This window comes from Vigna unguiculata, chromosome 2, assembly GCF_037176805.1.
Source record: "Vigna unguiculata cultivar grain cowpea cultivar isolate G323 ecotype 2 chromosome 2, ASM3717680v1, whole genome shotgun sequence".
Taxonomy (NCBI): Eukaryota; Viridiplantae; Streptophyta; class Magnoliopsida; order Fabales; family Fabaceae; genus Vigna; species Vigna unguiculata.
The window spans coordinates 34,862,885-34,890,191 of NC_140793.1; the positions used below are offsets into that span (position 1 = coordinate 34,862,885).

General features: G+C 33.6%; 4 protein-coding genes across 4 annotated transcripts; 2 read left to right on the forward strand and 2 right to left on the reverse strand.

Moving 5' to 3' along the window:
• Positions 1–2,339: 2,339 nt before the first annotated feature.
• On the reverse strand, positions 2,340–4,474 carry LOC114174094 (YCF49-like protein). Its single transcript, XM_028058846.2, has 4 exons — positions 4,112–4,474; positions 3,907–3,985; positions 3,742–3,810; positions 2,340–2,693 (listed from the first exon to the last, which is right to left on the reverse strand). Exons 1-4 carry the CDS (start codon positions 4,366–4,368, stop codon positions 2,598–2,600), a joined length of 501 nt encoding a protein of 166 aa, XP_027914647.1. The 5' UTR covers positions 4,369–4,474; the 3' UTR covers positions 2,340–2,597.
• A 2,112-nt stretch (positions 4,475–6,586) lies between these two features.
• LOC114174093 (Sodium Bile acid symporter family) lies at positions 6,587–10,955 on the reverse strand. The gene is made up of 8 exons (XM_028058845.2): positions 10,685–10,955; positions 10,464–10,564; positions 8,871–8,998; positions 8,504–8,697; positions 8,179–8,431; positions 7,843–8,096; positions 7,680–7,762; positions 6,587–6,948 (listed from the first exon to the last, which is right to left on the reverse strand). Exons 1-8 carry the CDS (start codon positions 10,845–10,847, stop codon positions 6,865–6,867), a joined length of 1,260 nt encoding a protein of 419 aa, XP_027914646.1. The 5' UTR covers positions 10,848–10,955; the 3' UTR covers positions 6,587–6,864.
• A 2,057-nt stretch (positions 10,956–13,012) lies between these two features.
• LOC114169130 (SNARE associated Golgi protein family) lies at positions 13,013–15,848 on the forward strand. The gene is made up of 4 exons (XM_028054172.2): positions 13,013–13,443; positions 13,811–14,047; positions 14,149–14,366; positions 15,217–15,848. Exons 1-4 carry the CDS (start codon positions 13,201–13,203, stop codon positions 15,395–15,397), a joined length of 879 nt encoding a protein of 292 aa, XP_027909973.1. The 5' UTR covers positions 13,013–13,200; the 3' UTR covers positions 15,398–15,848.
• Positions 15,849–21,024: 5,176 nt separating this feature from the next.
• Positions 21,025–21,788, forward strand: LOC114174634 (uncharacterized). The gene is made up of 3 exons (XM_028059461.1): positions 21,025–21,255; positions 21,362–21,553; positions 21,624–21,788. The coding sequence occupies exons 1-3, from the start codon at positions 21,025–21,027 to the stop codon at positions 21,786–21,788; spliced, it is 588 nt and encodes a 195-aa protein (XP_027915262.1).
• Positions 21,789–27,307: the final 5,519 nt, after the last annotated feature.

A 27,307-nucleotide genomic window follows, 5' to 3' on the forward strand; every position in this document is an offset into this window, starting at 1 on the left:
TTAAAATATTATTATTCTAAAAACAAATTCACAACCTAGACTTTCACAAAGTTAACCCAAAGTATACTTTCCTCTTTTGTATTGTTTATTTTTTTCTACTCACTGATTTTTATTTATTTTCTATTTTGCTTATACCACTTATCACATTTATTATTATTTTTAGTTATTATATTCTGTTTCCTTCTTTTGTTTTGTTTTTCTCTCCGAAGCCCACACGGAAAGAGAGTTTGAAAATGTAGTCAGTGGAGGATTGCAAAATTTGGTAAGTGGGTGGAGAAACCCCACACCATTTAACACTTTTCCAACAATGTATCATCAAATACTTCAGCTTCTATTTGGATCATTAATTATTAGATTTATATGCGCAATCAATGAGAACGCGGAGGCATTAAATTTGCAGGTTGAAAGAGAGGAAAAGCCAAAAAGAGATTAAGAGAATAAATGGCACGTTCTTGATTGAATAGCAAGATGGTGTAAGAAATGAAGTGGTTGGTCACAATAGGCATAGGCATGAGCAATTAAGAAGAGCATGGATGTTGTATGAATCAGAAACTTGAGAATGGATGGCAACATGAAGAAGTTGCTTTGTTTCGAAAAGGACATCGATCATGGCAACTTTAGATTCAGAGTTATTACGACAAGCCATGAAGTCTCTCATCAACCACATCGATGGCAAAGAGTCTCGGAAGAGATAAGATGAACAGGTTTTGTAACTCGAAAAGAAGTAGGGCACGTGAAGAATCACATAGCTAATTATGGAATGGACCACAACTTCAAATCATTTATGCATGTGCCTCAATTTCAGGACACTATTCATCATAAAAGAATTGCTCACTTCTCAACTACTGTCCATCTCTGAATATTAGGGAGGATTCTTTTCAAATTTGGATCAGACTCAACTTTTTACTTTTTTTTTTTTTTTAAGAAATGGACTTTAAGTCTAATTCAATCTTACAAAATCGACGTGTAAGGTAATGTTTGTACCCACTTATATCTTATGAAATCGTCTTATCTCTAGTTAATTTGGGATCTCCAACACACCTCCCCATCTCGAGGCATATGCATCTCGAGTATAAGATTGGATATTAATAGGTAATATGAAGCGGCCTAATAGTGAGTGACATGATAGGTACAACAAATAACAAATCATCTTCCAATAGCAGATGGTATTAACAGGACAAATAAACAATAAATCTCGTTAGGAGAAGTTCAAACTTAAAGGCTCTAATACTATATTAAGAAGTCAATTTTAAACATAATTTAACTTTACAAAATTGACTTGTAAGATGATGTTTACACACACTTATATATTATAAAAATGTCTTATTTTTAGTTAATTTAGAATTTCTAAAATCTTTGATAAAAACCACACTCCCTTCCTAAATATACTTGAACTGAATTTTAATTTGTTGAAAATAAAGTGTGAATATAAATCTCATATTTTATAAAAATAAAAAAGTTGAGTTTCAATGGGAAGATGAAAAACGTGGTATCAATATATATGATGTGAACTCATAATACAATTTACATATAAACAAACCCTAATTAACACCCTGTTACCTTCAAAACAAAGATATATAGTACAACTTTTTGGTCATACCATTTATTGCTCAATTAAATCATTGCCCAGGACAGTTAGATTGCCGTAAATTAAGCAGAAAACATCATATAAATGAGTTTGAAGGATTAAAACGAAATTATGGTCCCTTGAAATCCTTGAGGATAAACATGCAGTACTTTTCCCTGACTAATCAATTTAGGGGGAGATATTACCATTTAAAAAAACTGTTAATAAAATTTTGATCACAGATCATTTTAAGCATAATTAACTTACCCTACTTAATACTTTCCCTAAACTCAAATATAAAGAAAGAAGTGATATGTTTGGTACACTTAAATATAAACTAAAGAAAGATAAACATGTCACTTTGTGATAGCTAACGTGACATTTTCTAAATGATGTTAACACCACACCCTTATTGAAACAGATTAATTTACGCATTTCAAAATCGGATGTTCCGATTCTTCAAGATATGTAAAAAATGAAGGTTTGAATATTGATATATGTATTCTTTAAATGATACTAAAAATAGGTACAAGTTTGAAAATGAGAAACGTTACATGATAGTTATACTAAAATGTCACTCACATAGGTCTGACTAAGTTTGTAAATATTTTTTTTAAACCGCAAACGTGAATACATACTATCCTATAACATAATACTCATTGTTGTCTCTAGCTCCCAACAAAATTTAAAACTTTTCATCGATTTTTCTTCTTCAAAGTATTATCTTAAACGGTTCAAAAGTCATTCAAAGTTGAACTGTGACTTCTTCAGGTAAGGGAAACTTGCATAAAATTAATGAACCAATTACTGTGCATAAAATTCAGAAAGAATGATCATCTCCTAGCATGTTTATCTTACAAATCAGGATATATGGATTCTGTCTGTCATTAAATATTTCCTTTATGAGAGCGAACTCTTCTCACATTCTTCCAGATCAAGGACAATTTACCAATGAGCAGAAGAAGCCTTAGACTTTCATTCAAAGTTATATACATGGTTCCAGATACCAAAGTACATACAATTCAAAGTTCTAGGAGCCTTGGGATGATTTGTATATCCGATATGCAGCTATGCACATTGTAGCATTTCCTATAACAGTCAGTGCCGCTTGAAGAGCCACCAATACCTGCACCAATCCATTAGAGAACCCCAATCATTTCACATCTTCAGCATGTTACAAAATCGATTACATTTTATTACATGTATAGGAAGTTTCACCTTAACTAAAAATAAGGTCAATTTATAGTATATATAGTGTAAATTTCACCTTACAAACCAGTTTTGTAAGGTTGAATTAGACTTAAAATCTATTTTTTATTTCTTATTGTAATTCAACAAGACAGTTTTCTCAACAGGGTCAGTCTCACATAGAGCGCAACATGTAATGCATCAGCATTATTTCACAGAACAACTCAGTAATCCGAAATGTTTAGTTTTCTGTATTCTGCTAGACATGGATGGTGGTGGTAATAAATTGGTACATGCATCTAGTTTATTCACAGAGAAAAAACAAAGTTAAGTAACTAGTAATATCGAATACTACATCATCGCACACAGAATTCTCTCACTTTGTCTCTATTCTTTACTCTTTCCACAAGTTGAGTATTCTGCTTTTACTAACTAGATGGAGAGAAAATTGACATTTCAAATCAACTATAGGACTCCACCGCTGTTCTGTCACTTACTTCTTACTTTTCAGAGACCTTTCTTTAAAGTGTAATCTATTTATACTTTCAATTTAATGCAGGTCCTTTTTCAGCTTCTAGATTTTAAAAAGAGAAAACTAATTTCACAGTGCTGTGATGAATTGAATTAGATTTCAGTTTATAAAACAGAATGATAAGTTAACAAGGTGGCAAAGCTTGGTTGGGCTAGACAAAAAGAGTTGGCAACCTCTACCTAGGTCCTCACTCCCCCAAATTCAATCTTGGCCTGCCCCCAACAGAGAGAGAGAGAGAGAGAAGATATTTAATGTTTTCATAAGTTGGTTATTCCTAGACAACAAAATGCTTTTGAGGATATTGGTTTTACCTGATTTATAATCTAAATGTTGAGTAGCCAAAGTTTGTGCAGTCTAATGATGAGAAGAATGAATGAGATAAAATAAAACACAATAGAGTGAGATGGAACAGATAGTAGTTTAGTTCTGCATCAAAGATGAAAAGCCCTATTACCTCAAGGGACTCAGAGTTATAAAAGAAATGCCATGTGCATGCACAAAAAGCTCCACCAAGTAGAGGTACCTACAACAATAAAGAAGTATGAGATGCAGGAATAGCAAATGATGGTAGAAATTAGGGAAGAAAAAATTGGAGAGTGAAGAAACTGAGGTCACTCACCATACCCCAAGAAAGGCCCTTCCAAGCAGGGTATCTAGATTTGTGCCCATATTGCCACACCAAAGCCATGGCTATAATCCTTCATAATTGGATACAAAAACAAGGAATGAAGAGAGTAAGTGTAGGAAAATGCATGCTTCATGGGGTAATTTTGATGTGATTATAACGCTAAAGCCAATTGAAACGATGGAGAAAGTAAAGTGACCATTCAGCGACACTGGAAACGTGAATGGCCCATGTGGGCAGTGAGAGGGCATTGGGAGGTTCCTGAAGTTGCAGTTGCAGAGATGCAGCTGGTTCGACGAAGCTGAGGAAGTGGAACAGACCCAGTCCCAGGAAACCCGTTTTCAATTTGGTTTGAATTTCGTACTTTACGGTTCCAATTCCACTGTCGCTCACTCTTGGCAGTGGAATTTTGGAAGTGCAAAATGGTTTTGCCAAGTACAACGTTGCCGCCGCCATGGTCGGACTTGGAGACTGTAACTGCTTCTTCAAATGTTGCAGCTTGGTTTTCGTTCCACCCTGGTTCGGATAACACTCTTTCTCCTTCTTTCATTTAGTTTGCGTAAAATAAGGAATTAGAGCGTTATTTTATAATTTGAAAATAAATAATAGATCTTCAGAATTTTAAAGACTAGTTTAATAACTAGATATATTTTTTATCTGGCCAGTGGAAAACTTAATATTTTTAACTATTTCCAAGCCAACTTTTTATTTTATAAATTATCAATCATTCTGATTTCATTTTACTGGGCCTAATAAATAATGCAAAAATATTAATAAAATATATTCTAATATTTTAATTTGGATTACGTATTTATATTTCATAAGTATCTATATTAATTTATAATTTTTTATATAATAATTTTAATATATATATGATTTTAATTTAGATTTATACAATAATAATTATATATTTATCATATTTTAAATATTACTAAACAATTTTTAATATATATATTATAAAATATATTGTATTTTATTTTGTTCAAAATAAAGATTACTTGTCGTATACATTTTATTTGACAATATTCAATGATTTTTAAATTTCCATATAAAACATTTAAGGCATATCTTTAGCTTTCTAGTTAAAGGATGATAAGAGCAGCTAAAAAAAACATATGAAGATATCAGTGCCACATTTTCATAATAAAACATATAAAGATGATGGATCAAATAAAAAATGTATATATTATTTTGAACTATATAATTCAAAATATGAATTTTAACTAAAGTTTTTCATAAATAACTTCAAAACCAAGGGCAAACTTACTATTGTTAGAAATGTTGAAAAACAAAAATCATTTCAAGTTTTACAGAACTGATTTTCAACAATGGAGAGGAGGCTCAAAAATGCAGTTTTGAGAGCTTCAAAGGATATAAATCAGAAGGACAATATAGGTATTTCAAAAGAATAGGGGTGTATAAAACATTAAGCGGGTGAAGAAAGTAATGACCAAATTTCTATTGTATGCCATGGGAGCTGCAAGTCTGGAAGTTTCTTCTCCACACCTCCATAAATTTATTCCTGCAGTCCAATACATTTTTGTATTTTAAATTGTTTAATTCAAAATGTAATTTTTGTATTCTGAAATATATAATTTAGAAAAAAAAAAAATTCAAAATATATTTTTAATATTCCTAAAGAACACAATTTACGATATATTTATATTTTGAATTATATAATCTAAAATGCATATTTTAGAAGTGCCAATTATGGAGGTACAGAAAGAAATTACTCAACTCTTCTGGTCTTGAACCAGCCAAATCAGAACAAGAAAAAATCCCATAAAGACATAATTGGAGACTGCAGGTAAAGTTATTTTGCAATAAAATATTTTCTTACAGCACTGTACATCAAGCAAAAGAAAAGAGACATGAAACTTATATATATATATATATATATATATATATATATATATATATATATATATATATATATATATATATCACTGAAGAGCCTGAAATTTTTTTAAGCAAGAATAGTTTTTAAAAGTTAAAAAAAAGAAAATAGTTTCTGAAAATACAATTGGTTAGTTTTATTAGTCTAAGAAATCAAAGAAATATATAACTTAAGTGATTAACATATAGTAAAGGATTAAAATCATGATAAGTAGTTAAAGTTCAGAAATTTATATAAAATAGTTGAAAATTTTTAAAATTACTTGAAATATTTTAGTTTTACTTTTACTACTGATGTGACAAAGCAACCTAAGATAGAATGGTTTCGACATAACTGAACTTGAAATGTAACAGAAAGGACAAAATACAGAAACTGCAGGAGAGGCAAAGCCAGTATAGGATCTTCGAAGGATTTACTCTTAGCAAGAGCCAGAGAAAGCAGGCTACTTTGCATTTTTGCAATTGGATGTACAAATAAGTCACTTAAGTAAAGTGCTACAACTGCATCTCATGGATGCATATGGTTAAAATTTGTACCTATCTCAAGGGAAATTGCTCGTAGTTGTGGCAGTTTCCACAACCGTTATTTCGGCCTAGTATGTAGGGAACTATAAATGTGTTATTTAGGATCAGCGAAGGCAGTTTTTTAGTATGTTTATTTACTTTCCTGGGAATTATTTGCTTGGGATTCTTGCATTTATTATTTCCAGCAACCCTATCTTTGGAGTTATGTTTTTTGAAAGGTGTCCGTTACCGAACCAGTTGAGTAGGTTGCAGGTAACGAACTTCAAACATCAATTATACATTTATTAAATCTAATGGCAACAATGCTTGAGGAGGATCTGAGTTATGTAAGACAGGACCTTGGTTAAATAAATATTAAATGACAGAAGTTACTGAAGACCTGGATGTTATTGATCATGAAGTTGCATCTTAATTTGAGATTCCTGAAGTCTAAAACAATCAGGCCCCTGTTGATGAATACATGTGATATTATCACTGTGACTGTCATCGGTCCCTCCTGGGAAGCTGAACTGATGCTCGCTTCAATACCTTTCAAGAGCTGTGCTTTGTCTCACTTTTTCCTCTTCTGGTCCAAATGAGGACAAGACCAAATCCCATCAAAGACATAATTGAAGTCTGCAAGCAAATTTAGCAACTTATATTGCAATTCAATGATAATTTTTTAACAGCACTACACTCACTTCTCTAGGAAAACTTACTAGTCGTGCAATAATATGTTATTCAAGAGAATTACATACACAAACTTGGCAGTTTTATTTGTATTTTATTTAGGAAAAGCTAGAAAAAGGTTACAACGTATTCCAGACAGTAAACGAAGAACACGGGCAAGTTCCCTCTGAGTAACTTCTCTAATACACAATACACTGGCATAAGCCCCCAAAGCGAGTCTTACTCTGTGGATCACACTCAAAATACAATCCTCTCACTTGATGCACAAACTGACCATATACAGAAAAACAAGCATACATAACTATAAAACGGATATTAAACGCAAAACTGCCCAATAGTTATTAAAAGCATAAAAAAACTACCTTTCTGTTCACGTTAATGTCCTCTCAATATAAACAAGTGGATACAAATGCATTATATTATGTTGAAAAAAGCAAAGGGTTGCATTTTTCAAAACATGAAAGCTATCGGCTGTGTTGCTATAAGTATGCAGGGAAGGCATTTAAATCATATATCATTCTATTCATCTTTTTAGAGACTTAAAATCATGTATCATTGAGGTAAACACATACGTACACACAGAATGAAAGTTACATGTAACAGGAAAGAGACACAAGGAGGATTTGTATTACTAGACATATGATAATAGTTGAAGTTTAACTGGCGGAGAAACTTACAGAAATTGCTGGAGGAATAGCCACTACTGGATCTTCAAAGAATTTATTAGCGAGTGCCAGGGCTAGCAGGCTACTTTGCATTCCTGCCATTACATAAATGAAGTTATTGAAGTAAACATGGTTTTACAGGCATTTTATGTCTGAAAATTGAGAAACGTTGTACCTGTCTCGTAGGAAATTGTTCGTTGCAGTGCCTTTGCATCAAGAGAATCACGGAAGACAAATCCACTGAGGAAATAACCAGCTATGAAAGATGACAAATGAAAAGCAACAACAAGAAACAAGATAGCGACTCCCAAGGAGGATTTCATAGTCTCAACATTAAAGGCAAGTGGTGCTCCAGCACAGATAGCCGCCACCAATACTGACAGAGGAGGCAAAAATGGTCGAATTACATTACAGATACGAGGAAAGAATCTGTAAAAATGAATGGGTGAGAAGATGACGCCTTTAAAAAAAAAGACACTGATGTTAACATATTCTGAGATCATGGTATTACCGATTTAGAAGCAGGCCAACTGCAATAGGTACCACCACAATCTGTGTAATGCTATACACCATTCCTTTTACGTCTATAGGCAATTTCTTCCCAATGAGCAACAGTAATAAGAGTGGCGTGACAAAAACCGCTGAAGCAGTGGACAGTGATGTCATAACTATGCTTAGAGGTGCCATATGTGGATCCGTCAGGAAAGTAGCATAACTTGAAAGCTGGGCACCACTAACACAAGCCACCAAGACAATTCCAGCACCTGATTCATTTTACAGCCAATAATTAGAGCATCCTAGTAGCACCTTTTATTGTTAAGAGACAGCAACCTCACCTACTGTTGTTGGTAAGCCTAAAGCAGTTACTGCAATCAGGCAAAACAGATATCCAAGAAGAGGCTTCACAAAAAACTGGCCAAAATAACCAGTGGCAATTTCTGCTGGCCTCTTAAATGCCTCAATGAAGTCATTTTCATTTGAATTAACCCCAACTGCAAACATCAAAAAACCTAGCGCAGGTGCATAGTATCTGCAAGAATATTTGCAGTTTAAACTTTGAAGAGATGCAGCATGAAATTCTATATCAGGGATAATTGTTGTTCCTTCATTAACTGCAAATCATCTGACTATATGAATTTGCAAAATTGCAACTACTCGGACAACAATCTTGTTATCTATCAATTCATCAGAACGTCTACAGACCTGCTGGTAAACCACGTTAAAGAACGTGGGTAGATTAGAGCAAGCAGTATGCTAGCAATGAGTACATGAGGCAGATATGAATTTGATTGCTTCAGAATGTCCAGAATAGAAATTGAATTTTGCTCCACCTGAGAAAAAAGAAAAAGAAAATAACCAAAAACGAAGATGCCATTTTTCATTTTCATTTGATTACATGCATGAGAGAAGCCTGCATGGTGCATATGCATATCTGCAAATACAGGAAAGAAGTCTGAATGCTCTGAATCTTGATGGAAAAGGTAGAAAGAAAAAAGATTGCAAAATGTACTACAACTAATATTTCAGCAGATTTTTCATCATGTGCATAGACATATAAAAATGTGTGCATAAGAAATATCAGAGAGATACTCTTTTCAACACACTTTATTATTGAGAAAATTGTATGTGAGCATTATTAAATACGAAGTGGAACACAGATGAATTTCACAAAATCACTAGCATTAGAAAAAAAAAAAAAAAAAACTGATTTTGTAAAAGTATTGATCAGGAGGGAAATACTTTAACAGATGAAACAAAGAAGAACTGCATCACAAAATATCATGTAAATGGTTAAGGATGGCAATCATGCATCATGTAAATGGTTAAGGATGGCAATCATGCATCATTCCAATTTTCAAATAATACATTCACTCTTTTTATATCACGATTATCCTTCGGCCATTCTCTGAGCTAAAAGATTTCATGCAAGTAGCTTAGTGGACAAATAGAGGTCTTAGCTGTGGCATTATAGAATAGAAATTATTGGTAGCTCTAGGCTATGATGAGGCCATGCTTGATTTATTGGGGTTAAAACTATGTTTCTGGACTATAACGAGTCCTAACTCCTAATTAAGTGTCTGCTAACCATCTTTTATTAGGAAAAACACACAAGAGGTCGGCATCAATATCAATTAATTGTGATGGTCGTGTTTTGAAAATGATTTAGATCCTCTCCTCTTTGAAGTTACACAGAGGATCCTGTGCAACAACTTTACAATTTATTAATCTAACAGTTAAAAAAAAACAGCAAAAACAATGAAAAATAATTAATCAGTTCTCAAACCATGTGAATTTAGCATTTTTATTAATTCTGCGAAAAAATAGTTACAAAATGTTAACTTTAGCTACAAAGAAGGAATAAAATCACACAATTTCCAGAATTGAAAGACCGAATTCATCTATTTAAAAGTACAATTACCAAAAACAAGTATGAAACAAAAGGTTAGAAATAAAACATACTTTAACCATGAAAGAATAGTGCCTGGTTTAGGGAAATAAAGAATTAATTAGTTTTTATTGTATATTAAGTTAAAAAATGCCGCAACTGCAACGCTTAAAATTTATGAACGGAAGAGGAGTTTTAAAAATGGGGAAAAACTTAAAAACAGAGATGTTTTTTGTGCTTTCCCTAATTAGAATTGAGGTCAAATTACTCTGACTGGAAAAGACCTGCAGCTGTGCTGTGTCTTTTACAAAAACAGCTCAAACATTTGTAAGTTAAGTCAGTCACGAGTGAAATGCTTGTACCAAATTTTGGTTTCATTATTGGAATGGTTGTAGGAACAATAAAAATACCTGGGTGGGAGCAGAGGTTTGACTCTGCGAGGGATCGGGTGGGAGGGAATCCGATGAGTCGAGCGATGCACAGTTTAGGCTCGGAATGTTGGAATTCCGGTCTACAGAAACAGAACAACGGAGAGATGAAGCAGAACAGTAAGTAGTACTATGAAAAGGATTATTGTATTTGAAGAGAAAAAATAATAGATGCAAAGAGAGAGAGTAGTAGAGTAAATTACATGGGAATGGTGAATTGAAGCGAATGGAGATTGGAGAAGAGATGTTATTGTTGGTGGAGAGCATAATTGGGGATTTGGGTTTGGAAAGACGGAAGAGAGAGAGACGCAGGGAATGAATGTTGTGAAACTGCTTCGCTGCACCTGAAATCATGGCAGTGTTCATTTTCCTGTGATGATGCTGAAGTTTTGAAACTGCTTCACTACACCTGATTCTACTGAATATTTCTTTCTCCTGTTCCTTTCAATGTCTCACCACCACACTGATACTTTTCTCAACTTATGTTAATATTTTTTGCAAAACAAAACATGCAGTGCCCAATTGAACATGCGTTGACCGTCACTTTAGTCTATTCGACAGTTAGATTTTTGAACAATGATTATTTTATTATTAAATTTTGATAATTTTTTATTTAGATGACATTTTTTAAATAATTATTAATTTTTTATTTTCTTATTTTCAATATTCTAAAATTGTTTTAGAAGATGTCACATTGTATTATAAAAATAAATAAAATTTAGTAATAAAAAAATATTTTTCAAATAGAAAATAGTTTATTGCGTTTATCCACATCTCAAAACTATTAATTGCTTTTTATCAGTTTTATTCTGTTCTTCTTTGGTTTTTAATTAACTTTTGTTTATGCATTTATTTCGAAGTATAAATGGAAAACAGACAAAATAAAAAATGTATAACTACTTTATTAGAAAAAACAAAATTACTATATTTTTTGGTTTTTACATAAAAATATATAAACACACAAGAAAATTTATTAATCTAATGAGTAAGATTAGATTTATTAAAATTTATTCTATTTTCTAAAGCATATTTTTAAAATTAATCAATTTGAGTTATTTATTTCTTTATTTCTTATATAAAAAAAATATTTCAAACTAACTTAAAATAAATAATATTAAAAAATCTTGTAATACAAAACATTAAGTTGTATATCCAAGCATTAAATATTGTATAAACTATGTCAAATGTATAGATCTTTATTTTTAGAAATTAACTTTTATATTGTGATGTTGATTTTTAAGTGTGAAATAATTACATTTTGTAAAGATGTGAAATGTAATAGCTTAACTAGAGTTATGTAAGAGCTTCACCAGAGTTTTTCTTTTTTCTTTTTTCATCACATATTAGTTAGGTTAAAAATACTTTTTTTATTCTAATTTTTGTCGTTCAACTCAATCTTAATTTTGATTTTGTGTTCAAATAGGTTTTAATTTTTGTCAATTTTATTTAATTATATTATTTTGTGCGTTTAAATCATTAACGGTTATGAAGAGAGAGTGACTTTCAGGTGTCACTTCGTGAATTTTTTTAATTTTTTTTAATTTTTTAAATGTCCATGTGTCAATCAAACATTGTGTCATATGTTAGAGTCAAAGTTGTCTCTATATTTGTTATTTTTGTTTAATTTATTCCCAATTTTTGTTAAAAATTACCAATTTTGTCCTTGTCGAATATGAGACCAAATTTATTTTTTATATAAAAATCATAATAACATGAATTTTAATATATTATATAAATTTATTTATTTAGAAATGTGAATTTTAATATAAAAATTAAATTTGGTTTCAATTTAGGGAGAGACAAAATTGGTTCATGTTAACAAAAATTGGGACTAAATTGAATAAAAATCACAAATATAGGGACCAAATTGAATATAAAACATTGATTTTGACATGTGTCATGCTGGATTGACACGTGGATATTTTAAAAAATTAAAAAAAAATTAAAAAAACTACAAAATGACATATGACGATCACTATTTATGAACGTTAATGATTTAAAATATAATAAATAATATTAAAATAGAAAACATACGTAAAATTAGATATCTTTATTTTGTATCATTCATAAATTAAAATATATTAATGAGTAAAATTAAACTATAAAATAAGTTGATGAATGAGATCTTATATATAAGATAATGATATTTTAACCTACTTTTTTTACCCATTTTTAATTTATTATTTAATCATCATTAAATTATCTATTTTGATTCTTTTTAATAATGTAATGTTATGATCATATGGTGATTGAAGTGTGAGTTAAAAATAAATAAATAAATTAAAATTAAAATATCATTATCCTTTTATATATATATATATATATATATCAAATATATTTATTTAATTTAAAGTATAAAAGCAATAAGCACTAAAACAACCAACCGGTGAAAAACAAACTAATTAGTTATTGTGGTCGAAAACAACAAAAGAAAAGAAAGCAGACAGTGAGGTCCACATGGTCAAACGGCAGCGTTTCTGTGGCACTTGATTTGATTATATTAATATAGATATTATGACAATATTATTACTATTTTTGTGATCTTCTTCCATCCGCACCTCCCTTCATTTTGTGGGGAGTTAGCGATTGCAGTTTGTGTTGTGCTCAATCCAAACCGTTACTGGGCCCCACAAATCGCTGAGACTGCGTTTCGTTTCATTTCCGGTGGCGTTGAAGCCACCGTTGACACCGTCGAACCATCCGAGCCTTTCAAATTCCAATGACATATTTGGACGAGGATGGTATTAACGTCGACGGTGATCACACGAAGGACGTGATGCGTAATCACGGCGGAGGAGAATACGTCAAATTGAGATGGGACCCCCAATCGGAGGCCACAATCACCATCGACCGGAAAGGCTCGGGTCTATGGTATTGGGTCAAATCGGGGCTCTGTTTCCTATGTCTGGGCTTCGTCGCTCTCCTTGCTGTCAAATGGGTTGTCCCATTCTTCTTAGAAAAGGTTTCATCTCATTCTTCCTTTCAAATGCCTTATGCTCTTCTTCTTCTTCTTCTTTTGTTCTTTCTATGCAATGCGATTTCAATCTTCACATCATTTGTAAATTGTACATGCAAGTGTTTTTGGTGATGATCTTTTATCAGAATTGGAATTCCTTCTTGCTAATCTACATAAAACAAGTTTGTCATAACGATAAATTTAAGGTATATAAAATCTCAATTCTGCGGGGGGAGAACGTGTTGGTAATCTAAGGAATATAGACGAAACTTATTTTGAAAAGAGAATATCATCGCAAACATATTTTGTACTTGTAAATGACAATATTGAATGTTGAAACCCCTATCTCATGATACACTGCTTTTATTTTCAGGCGATTATTCCGATGATAAATTGGGGGACCAACAAATTCACTTCTCCGGAGCTAGCAGTTATGGTGTTTGCTTCTATAGCGCTATTCCCTACCCTAGTTATGCCATCCTCGCCTTCTATGTGGGTGGCTGGGATGACATTTGGTTATTGCTTCGGATTCTTGATAATTATTTCTGCAGCAGCAATCGGGGTATCACTTCCTTTCTTGATCGGTTCAATCTTCCATCATAAAATTGAGGTACATATGTTGTGACTTTAGTTTAAGTTGATATCTATCTTCATGCGTTTGCCCCACATGTGCTAATTAATTAGGACCCGACGTTCCATGATTATGTGTAGGAGTGGTTAGAAAAGTATCCAAAGAAAGCTTCTCTGCTAAGATGTGCTGGAGAGGGAAATTGGTTTCATCAATTTCGGGCAGTTGCTTTAATCAGGGTTTCTCCATTTCCATACATACTGTACAACTATTGTTCCGTGGCAACCCGTGTGAAGTATTGGCCTTACTTGATCGGATCCTTGGTAGGGATGGTGCCAGAAATATTTGTTTCAATCTATACGTAGGGTCTTCCTTCCTCTCTCACTCTCTCTAGTGCTCACTTTATTTACTACTTTGTTTTTATTAGGCCTGGCCATTTTCGTACTGGTTTACTTCTTGAATATCTAATAATTGTGAGTAGATGTAGAAGTTGCCATGTGCATTAGAAAATATAGAAGATGCCCATACCATACTTTAGTAGTTGTATAATTGGTTCAGCTTACTCTGCCTCCCCCAATATATTTCTCCATAGTAATGATTATTTCTGAAAAAGATAAGTTCTTAGACCTTGACTCATATCGTTAGTTGATAATTGCTTCAATTAGGTGATATGATTTTAACACCTCATATGATTGAGATTCTCCAACATGCTTTACTATATATTTGTAACTCGGACCAAACTTAAGGATTGTTTGTTGTCTTCAAAGTTTGTTCATTGAACAGATTAATATACCAGTTGATTCATTTCCATTCATAAATGTTACACTGTCATCTTTGAAACATGTGCATCTTTTATTGTGTAAATGTTTCTCTGTCGTTATTATTTTATGATATTCTTTGAGCAGTGATGTGTTATTGGTGAATGTTATTGAGTATTTCCTCTTAAGCACTGCCCTCCCCTGGTCATCTGTGAAAATTCAAGTGCACTTGAACTGTTATTCCTTTGCTTGGCTTCATCTATCTCCATTAAAAAAATTTATCAGCTAATAGTAGTGATGATTGCCCTTAACTGATACTTTCATGGTTGCATTTTGCCATGTATTATATGTCGTTAGCCATTTCAAATGTTGATTTGTATATACTGTTTACAAAGATAGGAATTAAGAACTAATGATGCGGAATATGATTAAATTCATTGTCTTCTACTGCAGGGGAATCTTGATACAAACATTAGCGAATGCTAGACATCATCATCACACTCTTTCTGCTCCGGAAATTATCGTCAATGTTGTTGGCTTATGTGTAACAGTTGGTACAATAATCTTTTTCACCGTCTATGCTAAGAGGAAACTCAAGGAGTTACGAAAAGTGGATGATCTGCTCTTGAAATAATCTAGTAGGCTTACATTATCTTATACTGGCACATATTGATGATGCACACGCACAGTCGAGTGAGGTTTAATTCATTAAGTAGCCTCATCATCTATGGGAGTGTTTAAGGTCAATTTTTTAGAGGCTCGCCGCAGAACAAGATAACACGGCTAACATCACCATTGCACTATTAGCATGTTTGGATCTACATCTTGAATGTGATATAAAAAAACTATCCACATTCTAAATGCAATTTTCTCATTCTCAATGGATTTCCAAACATGCTGTGTGTATTAAAGAAATGAAATTCCAACTTTTGGAGTGGTTGTTTTTAATTCACCAAGTTTTGTCCGTGTAAGTCATCAAGTATATCGTTGTTGACTAGTCCTCTTCATCTTCTCATTTTTCTTCCAACCTTTTATTATGATGGAAAGCACAATAACCAATAATACATAAATGTTGCATATTTCAATGGCTTGTTTGTTCCACCCCTACCCACACTTCACTCAACGATTCTGAATTATTTTAGACTTGCTTGTTATGAAAACAATATTTGCCTCACATTATTTTCATCGATCCTTGAAGAGAGAAGGAAAATAACCAAAGTAGTTAGTTAGCTTTCAATAGCTGTGAAGATAACTATACAAATAAAAGAAGTGATATAATGAGGTCTACCTTAAGTTTTTCTTTGGTCAGTGAAAATAAAGTACATCAGTAAAAATAAAAATAAGGAAGTTTGATTGAAGAGAATTAAAAATATACATATTCTAAAGAAATGAGATTCACCTGTATTTACTATTTTATTTGTTAAATACTTGTATTCATCATTTCGTCCTTTTTCTTTATTTTATTTTATTATCACTTAAACACATTTAACTTTTACCTTATTTTTCATTTTTTTATATTTACCATCTATTTTATTTCTTTCCTTTATCCAATATAAACTTTTCATGTAATTTCAAAATCAAAACTACGACCCGGGAGAAATGAGTTTGTGTGAGCCATGAATATCTTTTCGTACTCCTTAATGCTCGACGATTTTAGATTCTTCCGTGTACTATATTTTGGGTTTAATGAACTGGATTCAGCTAAATTTTAATTGAATTTATTACATTTCTGCGTACGATTCACATGGGATTCGTTCATTTCCCTGAATTTGACAAGTTATATTAATGTTTCCTGTTTTTTTCCAGCTACATACTTGTCCACTAATGATCTCATATCTTCACTGGTTTGTCGTATAGGTGTAACTATCACATTCACACCTTTTTCTCATTAGTTGTAAAATGTAAACAATCTACTAAAGAAATTCAATGGTTGACAATAAGATCTCAGTTGTTATACACCTCGTATTTGTTGTGGAATCATGCAATAGGTTTGGTTTGCAACGGTTATCTTTGGTATGTACTATAGGTACATGATTTTGAACTCCACACATTCCTTGATATGGTCTTCACTTTGGTTGCTTCTCTCAGGTTGACAAAACGGTCAATTTAATCCGTAAAAAATTGGATCAAATTGTAAAACAGATTAGGGGCCTTCTCCCTGCACCTCCAAGAGTTCTTCTGTACCCTCAAAATTGATGCTTATGCCCTTATTTAATATACCGTGAGAATGGGTGAAAGTGGGTAGGGATGCAGTAAATTTCATTTACTGCGTCAACGTCCCTGCACCCCCAAAACGTTACTATTAGTATTCCTTTTACTCCCGTTTCTTCTCCATCCCGGTGTCTGCTTTCATTAAAATTTTGCTCAGTTTCATTGTGGTTCGTGGTCCTGAGAGCTTTAATTTTTCTGTCCTTCATTGGTTCATTGTCTCTGGTGGTGGTCCCTCTTCTGGTTTGTATGACTTTCATTTATTTTTTTTAAGGAATGTTGTTTATTCTCTCAGTGTCTTAAGTTTGCATTGTGGTTATTCTTATTGAAGGTTGGTTCTTTGAAGGAAGGTGGTTATGAGTAACTGCGTTATCTTCTCTCCAAGTGGTACTTCCGTCAATCCAGGTTAGCTTCATACCACCTTAAGTTCTTTCTGTTTGCTTGTGATGTGAAACGGAATTTCCGTTTGATAAACTGTATAACGAAATCTTTTATGGAACAGATTCTGTAATGCGTTTCAAACTTTTACCAAACGGAATACAAAAGCTGTTTCACGATAAAAGTCAAAATGTATGAGAAACGGAATACAGATTCCATTTCAAAATGTTATGAAACGGATTCTGTAATCCGTTTCATTAAAAAAATTGCAATTTTTTTTATGAAACGGAATACAGAATCTGTTTCATAACATTTTGAAACGGAATCTGTATTCCATTTCATAAAAAAATTGCAATTTTTTTAAAACGGAATACAGAAGTCGTTTCAAAACGTTATGAAACGGATTCTGTAATCCGTTTCATAAAAAAAATTGCAATTTTTTTATAAAACGGATTACAGAATCCGTTTCATAACGTTTTGAAACGGAATCTGTATTCCGTTTCCCATAAATTGTGATTTTCCCATCCATTACAAAATTACACCCCACCTCATTACTTTTAAATCTCCCACCTCATTACTTTTAAACCTTACTTTGTGGTATATATATATATATGTTCATGACTCATGTTCGTAGGTGGTTGTGGGGATGCTGTAAGTCACCTAATTTAAGAATACATTTGTTTTTGGTGTTTTAATTCAATGAAGGCATAAGCCTAATGCGTTTGTTAGATGATAAATGAGAGTTGATAAGGAATCCGTTTCACAATTTTATGAAACGAAAAGTGTATGCCGTTTTCCATAAATTATGATTTTTTCGCTTACACCCCATTCATAAAAAAATAACACCCTCACCCCATTACTTTTAAACCTTACTTTTAAACATTAGTGGTAAATAAACCTTGCATCATAATCTCTTCAAAATTGCACCCACACACCCACACCCCATTTCTTTCTTCTAGATTCCATTTCCAGTTCCGACAACAATGTGCAAAGAAAAGAAGTCGTGAATAAGATTGGTGGCATGCATGTACGTGTTGTCCTCGTCTTAGAAATAGAATTGAATCACTTATTTCGTTCAAATTTCCGCTCCTTATTTGCATGGATGTTTTGTCCGACAGACGAAACACTTGAACATCAAATAGAAACCAAAATTTTGTTTTTCCAAACGGATTACATAATCCATTTCTTAAAGATGTGAAACGGAATTTGTAATCCGTTTCACCAAGTTGCCTGTCCTTTTTGTCAAACGAGTTTTTGGATCCGTTTCATATGTTTGTGAAACGGAATAGGTATTCTGTTTCATACTTGGATTTTGTGTGTTGGTGTGTATATTGTGTTATTGGTGAATTTTTAATGTGAGTGAATGTATACCGTGTGATTGGTGAATTTTCTAACGTAAATCATGCAATCAGTTATGAATATCAGCATGCAATTAGTTTTCAATTTTTGATACGTGTTGCATTCACTCGTTTTCTGTGATACGTGTTGCAATCTTTATGCATTTATGTGGTTACCCTCAATGGGTTATTTACGTATTAATTTTTTTTTATTATAGTTCATTATGGAAGATCATCATTTTAGTTATTTGAGTTTCTTGGATTCTCAACTAAATTGTAGTCTCATGTCAGAGTTTTCTGATTTTGTTCATGATATCTGCGAACAAGATTATACATCTCATTTTACAACCGATGATATTTTCTCAACACGTGAAGATTTAATTAAATGGGTTAGAGGGGTTGCTTATAATCTTGGATTTGTCGTTATTATTCTAAGATCGGATAAATATAATGGACAACCAGGAAGAAAGACCCATGTATTATTAGGTTGTGAAAGAGGTGGAAAATATAGAAAATACAAGTGTGATGCAGAACCGAGTTTATCTGGGACAAGAAAATGTGATTGTCCCTTTAGATTGAGAGGGAGACCCATCTCTCAAGGGGAGGGATGGGTGTTGAACGTAAAATGTGGTTACCATAATCACGATGTCTCTTCTACTCTAGTTGGTCACCCCTATGCGGGTAGGTTCAAGTCTACTGAACAGTCGTTGCTTGTTGATATGACCAAAAGTCAAGTAAAACCTGCAAATATACTTCTCACTCTCAAAGAAAAAGATGATTGTAATGTTACAACTCTGAAGCAAGTGTATAATGCAAGATATAGGTACAAACGTTCAATAAGAGGTTCAAGAACTGAGTTACAACAGTTAATGTTGATGTTGGAACGTGATCACTACATCCATTTTAGTAGAAGTCTTGATGAATCTGATGTGGTTAGCGATTTGTTATGGACCCATCCTGATACTGTGAAGTTGTTAAATTCATTCAATATTGTGTTCTTAATGGATAGTACCTATAAAACCAACAAATATCGGTTGCCATTACTTTAGATTGTTGGTGTGACCTCAACAGGATTAACTTTCTCAGCCGCTTTTGCATTTTTATCTAGTGAAAAGCAAAATAATTTCATTTGGGCTCTTGAAAGGCTAAGAGGTATGTTTATGACGTCCGAGGGTGGTCCACAAGTCATTGTAACTGATAGGGATCTTGCTCTAATGAATGTTGTTGGCATTGTGTTCCCTGAGTGTTATCATCTTCTATGTTGTTTCCACATTCAAAAAAATGTGCAGGCAAAGTGCAAAATGTTAGTAAATTCTGTTGATGCATGGGATGTTGTATTGCAAGCCTGGGAGAATGTCATGGACTGTGAAGATGAATTAAAGTTGAACGAGTGTGTTCATCGTCTTGAGCTTGTTTGCCAGCCATGGCTTGTATTCTTTGAATATGTTAACGACTCGTGGATCATTCCTTATAAGAATTTCTTTGTGAAGGCATGGACGAACAAAGTTATGCATTTGGGGAATACAACATCAAACAGGTATATTTGCATTTTGCTATTAATTAAATTTTTTTATTAATGGTTTATATGATTTCCTTGTATAAATTGTACTAGGGTTGAGTCTGCTCACTGGAGTCTGAAGAAAGTTCTTGGAAGTAGTATGGGAGACCTTTGTTCGTGTTGGGATGGAATTCACAACGTTATTATCTTGCAACACAACGAAATTAAGGCGTCTTTTGAAAGAAGTATAAATCTGATCAGTGACTCTTACAAGGCATTGAGTTATAGAAGATTAGTGGAAAATATTTCTAGATGTGCCTTAGAACTCCTTGCTCCAGAGTTGGAAAAAGTAAAGAAGATTGGATTCGATAGTAGTCGTTGTGGCTACATTCTCAGACAAACTTATGGTCTACTATGTGCGTGTGAATTAGCACGATATGATCCTGGGATGATTCCTATCCAAGAAGTTCATGTCATGTGGACTAGGTTGAGCTTCTCAAATGTGTCGTCTTCACAATCCGAAGGGCAATTATCTATTCAGAGGGAGGTTGGTCTACTGCTTAATCTTTTCAAAGAAGTTGATATTGCAGAAAAAGTGACCATAAAACATAAATTACTTGACATAGTTTGCCCTTCCATGACATCGATGTTACCACCACCGAGTAAGTTAAGACGAAAGGTGCAGCCAAGAGTCATAGATCAAAGAAGTTAACCAAACGTGATCCCTCATATTTTGAGCATGTGGACGCCTTCATTGAGTCCTCAAGACAAGACACATGTGTTGCAAAAACAAAAAACAACCTGAAGAGCAAACATGTAATTGAAGAGAAAGTAATACCCATGCTAGAACAGTTCAATCCTGTTTTTCATCCTTATATACTCGATGTTGTCGATGTTGTGGCGGACGATCATTGTGGATATAGATGCATTGCTGCATTGTTGGGTATGGGCGAGGAGTCGTGGCCTCTAATCAGACATGATCTATACAAAGAACTTAGTCAATGGCGAGATGAATATGCAACATTAGTTGGAGGCTATGATCGTCTGGAAGAACTGAGAAAGTCTTTGCTAGTTTAATCACCATCAGGGGTATAACTTCTACACACCAATGTTGAAATTTTTGTATTAAAAGTTTTTTATGATTTTGTATTATTATAATCTAATTAATTATATACAGGCTAATCGAGACAAGTGGATGACTATACCAGACATGGGGTATGCGATTGCTAATCGGTATAATGTAATCCTCGTGTGCTTGTCATCAGTTCAGAATTTGACGATATTCCCACTTCGTACATCCCCACCTATTTCGCAAAGTCAACATCGACTAATTTGTATCGGACATGTTTACAGTTCTCATTTTGTGCAGGTATATATGTTTATATATATTATTTTTATGAAGAACTTTATTTCTCTATTGACTAATTGCGTATTTACAGGTTCGTCTACAGGAAGGTTGTCCATTACCGACAGTGGATATCATATCATCTAGCAATTGTTACCCAAAGGCAAAAGGGTGGGCATCATTTTATAGAGATAGGATGCAAGCATTCCTAGATTTACACGTAGTGGATCGTAGTTATGTAGATCTCATGGAAGACTGATATTTGTTCATTGTATTAAGTATTTGACTATTGTAGTTTGTAATTATTTTACCAATATATAAAATTCTAACTCCTTTGGCCTAGGGACGGATATATTTTGGCCTCATTGCTAACATTAAATAACTTAATATAAAATACCATATATATATGAAATATCTTAATATAAAATCCAATAGAAATGTAAATTCTAACATCAAATACAAATAAATAGTAAATCGACTATCCAGACGTAGATGGTCGTCGATCTCGAACTCTACGTCCTCCTCTACTCTCTTCCTCTTCAACGCCATCTCGAGCCATCTGCAATAACTCATGAGTGCGATCCCAAGCAAATGTGCCCTCAGTAACGTCTTTACAGTCTATCATCCGCTGAAGACCGCCTACAATGCGTTTCACGAGACCCTGTGATAATAACAAGTTAATGTCAAACATTAAAAGTTACTAATAATATGAACAACTAAATTTATAACATACCAATAAACCACTGGAAGATGATGACGTCCTCTGAACTGTTATGTCATCTGGCAAATTCCGACGAAGTCGGGGCACAATCACAAGGCTAGGTCGGTCCGCCTCAGCTCCACGTAAAATGTATGGATGGGAGACTCTCCTAAACCATTGCAAATATCCCTCTGCACATGAAAAAGGAGCTGGTGCTTGGACCACTTGATGTACAACAAACTGCTTGTGATTTTTCCACCGATCATCAATAGCCTCAAAGCCCATCATGGGAAGCGAACTAGGCAATCGTGGAATAGGCTACATGAAGCCAAATTGTCGCAACACACGCTCGGGAAGATGACGGTGTACGAGGGTACCAACCCTCAGGAAGCCATAAAACATGCCATGTGTTACAAGTTTTCGAGCAGCTCTATGTGCTACATATGGGTTCCAAATCATCCCATCATATGTCAAGCCATCCAACTGGACTCTAACATCAGCTATAGCGGAAATGGCGCGTCCAGTGACATAACGTAGAGCACGGGGTTCGGTCTCCACATATGTATCCCGTACTTGCTTCCTTCCCAATGTAGGGAAGTGCTCGTATATCCAAGCCTATTCAAATAATATTTCATTTAACCATTGTCATATAAAACTAAAAACAAGTAAAATAAAGAATAAAATGTTATATAAATGGGTACCTACAGAAGAGGTAGATATCCAGCTAATTGCTTTGTATTTACAAAGATGGCATCTCCTAGCTGCTCATATAAGTGGACAAGAGCAGCAACTCTCCAACCATATCTACGACATGTGGAGAGATCTCTAAATAATTCGAGATAATGTGTACGAACATAGGTGGTGCTTTTGTTAGCAAATATCGTGCACCCTACAAGGTGCAAAAGATATGCACGTGCAACAAACTCCCATAGCTCGTTTTCACAATAGTTGTCATACCACTCTCTCAACCAGCTAAGTCGGACCTGTGCACCCCGACTTTGATTCAGCTCCACACAAGCCATGGCCCGGTCAACACCAAGAAGTGTCGTCAAAATCTCAACAGAATCTTCATATTCAAGATTTTTAGTAGAGCAAAAGTTTCCACTGATGGAAAGATGGAGAAGTGACCATACGTCATCCAAAGTGATGGTCATCTCACCAATGGGTAGATGAAAAGTATTAGTCTCGGGATGCCATCTCTCCACGAAACCCAATACTAAACCAAGATCGATATATTCATATAAAATATCGCACAAAGGCGATAATCCAGAAGCTAACACAAAAGGTGCAACAGAAGGGTGAGGACGTCCTAATTTCTTCACCTTTTTAATATGGGAGACCACTTTCACAGCTCGATCCTAACAAAAGAAACAAAAAAGAATAAAAATACTTAACAACAACAAAATTAAACCTATATAAAAACTTCTTACTGACCTGACCATCCCATATCATGCGTGCAACATGATCCTCGTACCGGGCCAATAAAGATGTATCATATGGACCACCAAGAAATCCTCCACCATCGTTATCAATCCCCTGCTCGTCCTCCTGAGGAACGTCGGAAACCTCATTCTCAACAATATCATCCTCAACAACATTAGTCTCATGCTGACCCCTTCTACGAGCCAAAGCTGTCGGTCTCTTCCGTGCACCACCCTGTCTGGAAGTCTCGGGTGCATCATTTGAACCACGTCTAGATAAATTTTCTCGTGTCCTAACCATATCTATAATAAAATAAAATACAAATTAATAAATAAAAAAGACTCGCCCTCATCTTTCCTTTTTTTTTTTCTCGTAAAAACAATAACTCTAAGTGCAAGTTCAATTTCACAAATTCAAGACAGATCACAATCAAATTAATTACATGAAACGAATTTAAATAAAAAACATTAAACGCAAGAAGTAAATCAGATGCTAAAACAGATTTCACACTAAGTTGAAAACCAAAAAACACAGCCAAAACGGATTCCTGGTTCCGTTTCGGGAAACGGCTTCCACAATCCGTTTCACCTAAATTAAAAAAAGGAAACGGGAAACGGATTCCACAATCTGTTTCCTTAAAAAAAAAAAAACAGGAAACGGATTCCACAATCCGTTTCCTTAAAAAAAAAAACTAACGGGAAACGGATTCCACAATCCGTTTCCTAAAAAAAAAAAAACCAAATGGGAAACGGATTCCACAATCCGTTTCCTTTAAAAAAAAACCACGAAACGGATTTTGTATTCCGTTTAGGCTTCTGGGAAACGGATTACACATTCCGTTTCCTTAAAAAAACATAGAACCCACGCCTGTTCGTGTGGAAAACCCTTCGTGTCGTGGAAAACCTTCCTGTAAAATATTGAAACCAGTACCTTCTAATCTACTGCTAAAAATAAATAAATCAATTAAAATATAAATACACACATGCACACATTGTACTAATATTAAAAAACCAGTACTTCAAAAATGGAGAAGGGGCGCGAAAGGATGCTGCGGAGGCTGGGGAGAACAACAGTGTGGAGGAGAAAAGGATGCTGCGGAGGCCGGGGAAAACAACTGTGGAAGCGTGGGAGAAGAGGGAGAGGAGGGAGAAGGAGGATGAAGAGTGTGTGGAGGTGTGGAGGCTGTGTGCACGAGAAGAGGGAGAAGGAGGATGAAGAGTGTGTGGAGGTGTGGAGGCTGTGTGCACGAGAAGAGGGAGAAGGAGGATGAAGAGTGTATGGAGGTGTGGAGGCTATGTGCACGAGAAGAGGGAGAAGGAGGATGAAGAATGTGTGGAGGTGTGGAGGTTGTGTGCACAACGTCAGATTGCACCTAGGTCAAAGATTCCAAGGGTGTAAGCCGCAGGGAATCTGCTTTATTGGGGTGCGTTTTGGGTGCAGGGGTTTTGGGGGTGCAGTGCGGTGAGGGGTGCAGGGGTTTTGGGGGTGCAGTGCGGTGAAAGAGATAAAAGAGATAGTAACTGATTTTTTTACCATGGGCAAACATGAAAATAAAGTAGGTTTTGGGGGTACAGGAGATATTATTGGAGGTGCAGGGAGAAGCCCCCAACAGATTATGAATCGTAATTGTCCTGTTACGGGATGGGCCAACGGGTGACACGCTGGCGGGTTGGCCAATCAATTATTTTTTTGATTTTTAATTTTTTAAATTTGTTTATATATATATATATATATATATATATATATATATATATATTATAAATGAATATTTAAAGCATATTTAATCATATAAATATTTTCCAAGCTTTTAATTGATTAATCAATATTTTTAATTGAATAAATTAAAATAATTATTATATTTACATGTTAAATTACTCTATTATAACTAATAATTAGAACTTAGTTTGTAAGTGTTAATGATTTAAATTATAATAGTATTGTATATTTACATCTTTACAAAAATATAACATAGAAAATTTCATCTTTTCAATTATTTTTAATTTAAAAAAAAAGACTAATGAGTGGATTGACGCGCCTTTGGCTTGCTTGGCGGGTTGGGCTAAAATGAGTTGACGAACTGGCCCATCAAGCCCAACCCACTTTGTCACCCATAATATGAACTGACAATATCAAATTTAATTATTTCATTTCATTATAATAACAATTTTGTTAATTGTTGTTATCTTCCTAAACTTTTAATGTTCACTTGAAGTGTTGTCGTTTTATTTTTTCTTACGACTAACTAGTACCGGTCACCTCTTTATCACTTTCTAGAGCTTTTCGACATGTTCAAACATCTTCTCTACTAAAAGGATACCTACAAACTATGACATCCTAAGTCAAATATGTTCTTATAAGAATAAATATAATAATAAATTGAATGAATAATCATAAGTCAAATATATTCTTCCAACAACAATTAATACAATAATAAATTGAGTGAATAATCATAAGTCAAATGTATTCTTACAACAGCAATAAAATAAATACAACAATAAATTAAGTCAATAGTCATATCTCATTAATAATGTTTTTATAATGATTTAAATTGTCTATCTTTGGTTTATAGTTAGTATGATCTTTCTTATTAATTTGAAATTATATAAACAAGGAAATTAAGTGTTTAGAAAATTATGTATAATATGATATTTTGGATGAGATAATCAGATATAATATCTTTTATTTGTTTATCGTTAGAAAGTGAATTTTAAGTCTAACTTTCACACGATTTTCAATACACTTTTTTACACCGAGGTATATTTATATCGTGCATGAGAGTAAACATTAATGAGTGATCTGATAATTGATGGAACAATAGACCTAACAGGCATTGTTAGGATAAACTTTAACCACGAGTATGATACAATTTTAAAAAGTAAACTTTAAGTTCAACTCAATTCTACAAAATCAATTTGTAAGGTGAAGTTTACACTTATTTATATATTGTATCCTGATCTTATCACTGATAATATGATATTTCGAACATTTATACTTTTATATATATATATATATATATATATGTATATGAATGTCTGAAACAACCTATGCAGTTTATAATGTTGTGGTGTGAGGTATGTTCATTTGTCCGCAGTTTGAGATTGAGTGCGGCACAACTCAACAGAGCAATTTGTGTTTGTTCTCCTTGGTTGTATTTAGTGTTTGTTCATTCATAAAAAACCTCAGAACTCAGAATGACGCTTATTGAATATGTTACTCTACTTAAACTTAAAGTGTCCTTTAACAATTGTCTTAACGTGCATCCACTGTTTCACAAGACTAAAAACACAGCTGCAGATTCGAATTCCATTGCAAAACGAAATGGTGTGTCTGACGTGGATTCCATAAATCACATTGAATTGTTCATGTCACTTGGCCCTCTCATTTGTTTTCTTTTGGGGGACATGGCTCAATACTTTCTCAGATGCTTGATCATCTTCAACATAACACACCCACACAGGTATAATTCTTAGATTAATTTCTCTCTTCTAAGTTTAAGAATTTAATTTATGGAATGTTGAATTCAACAAGAAATTAGAGGTTCCATAAGTATAACTTTTCAAAAGAGGTAGAAGGATCCAAAGATTAGGAGGACCCCAGGACCACGATTTTTTTTTTTTTTTTTATTATTATTATTATTATTATTGATGCTTTTTTAC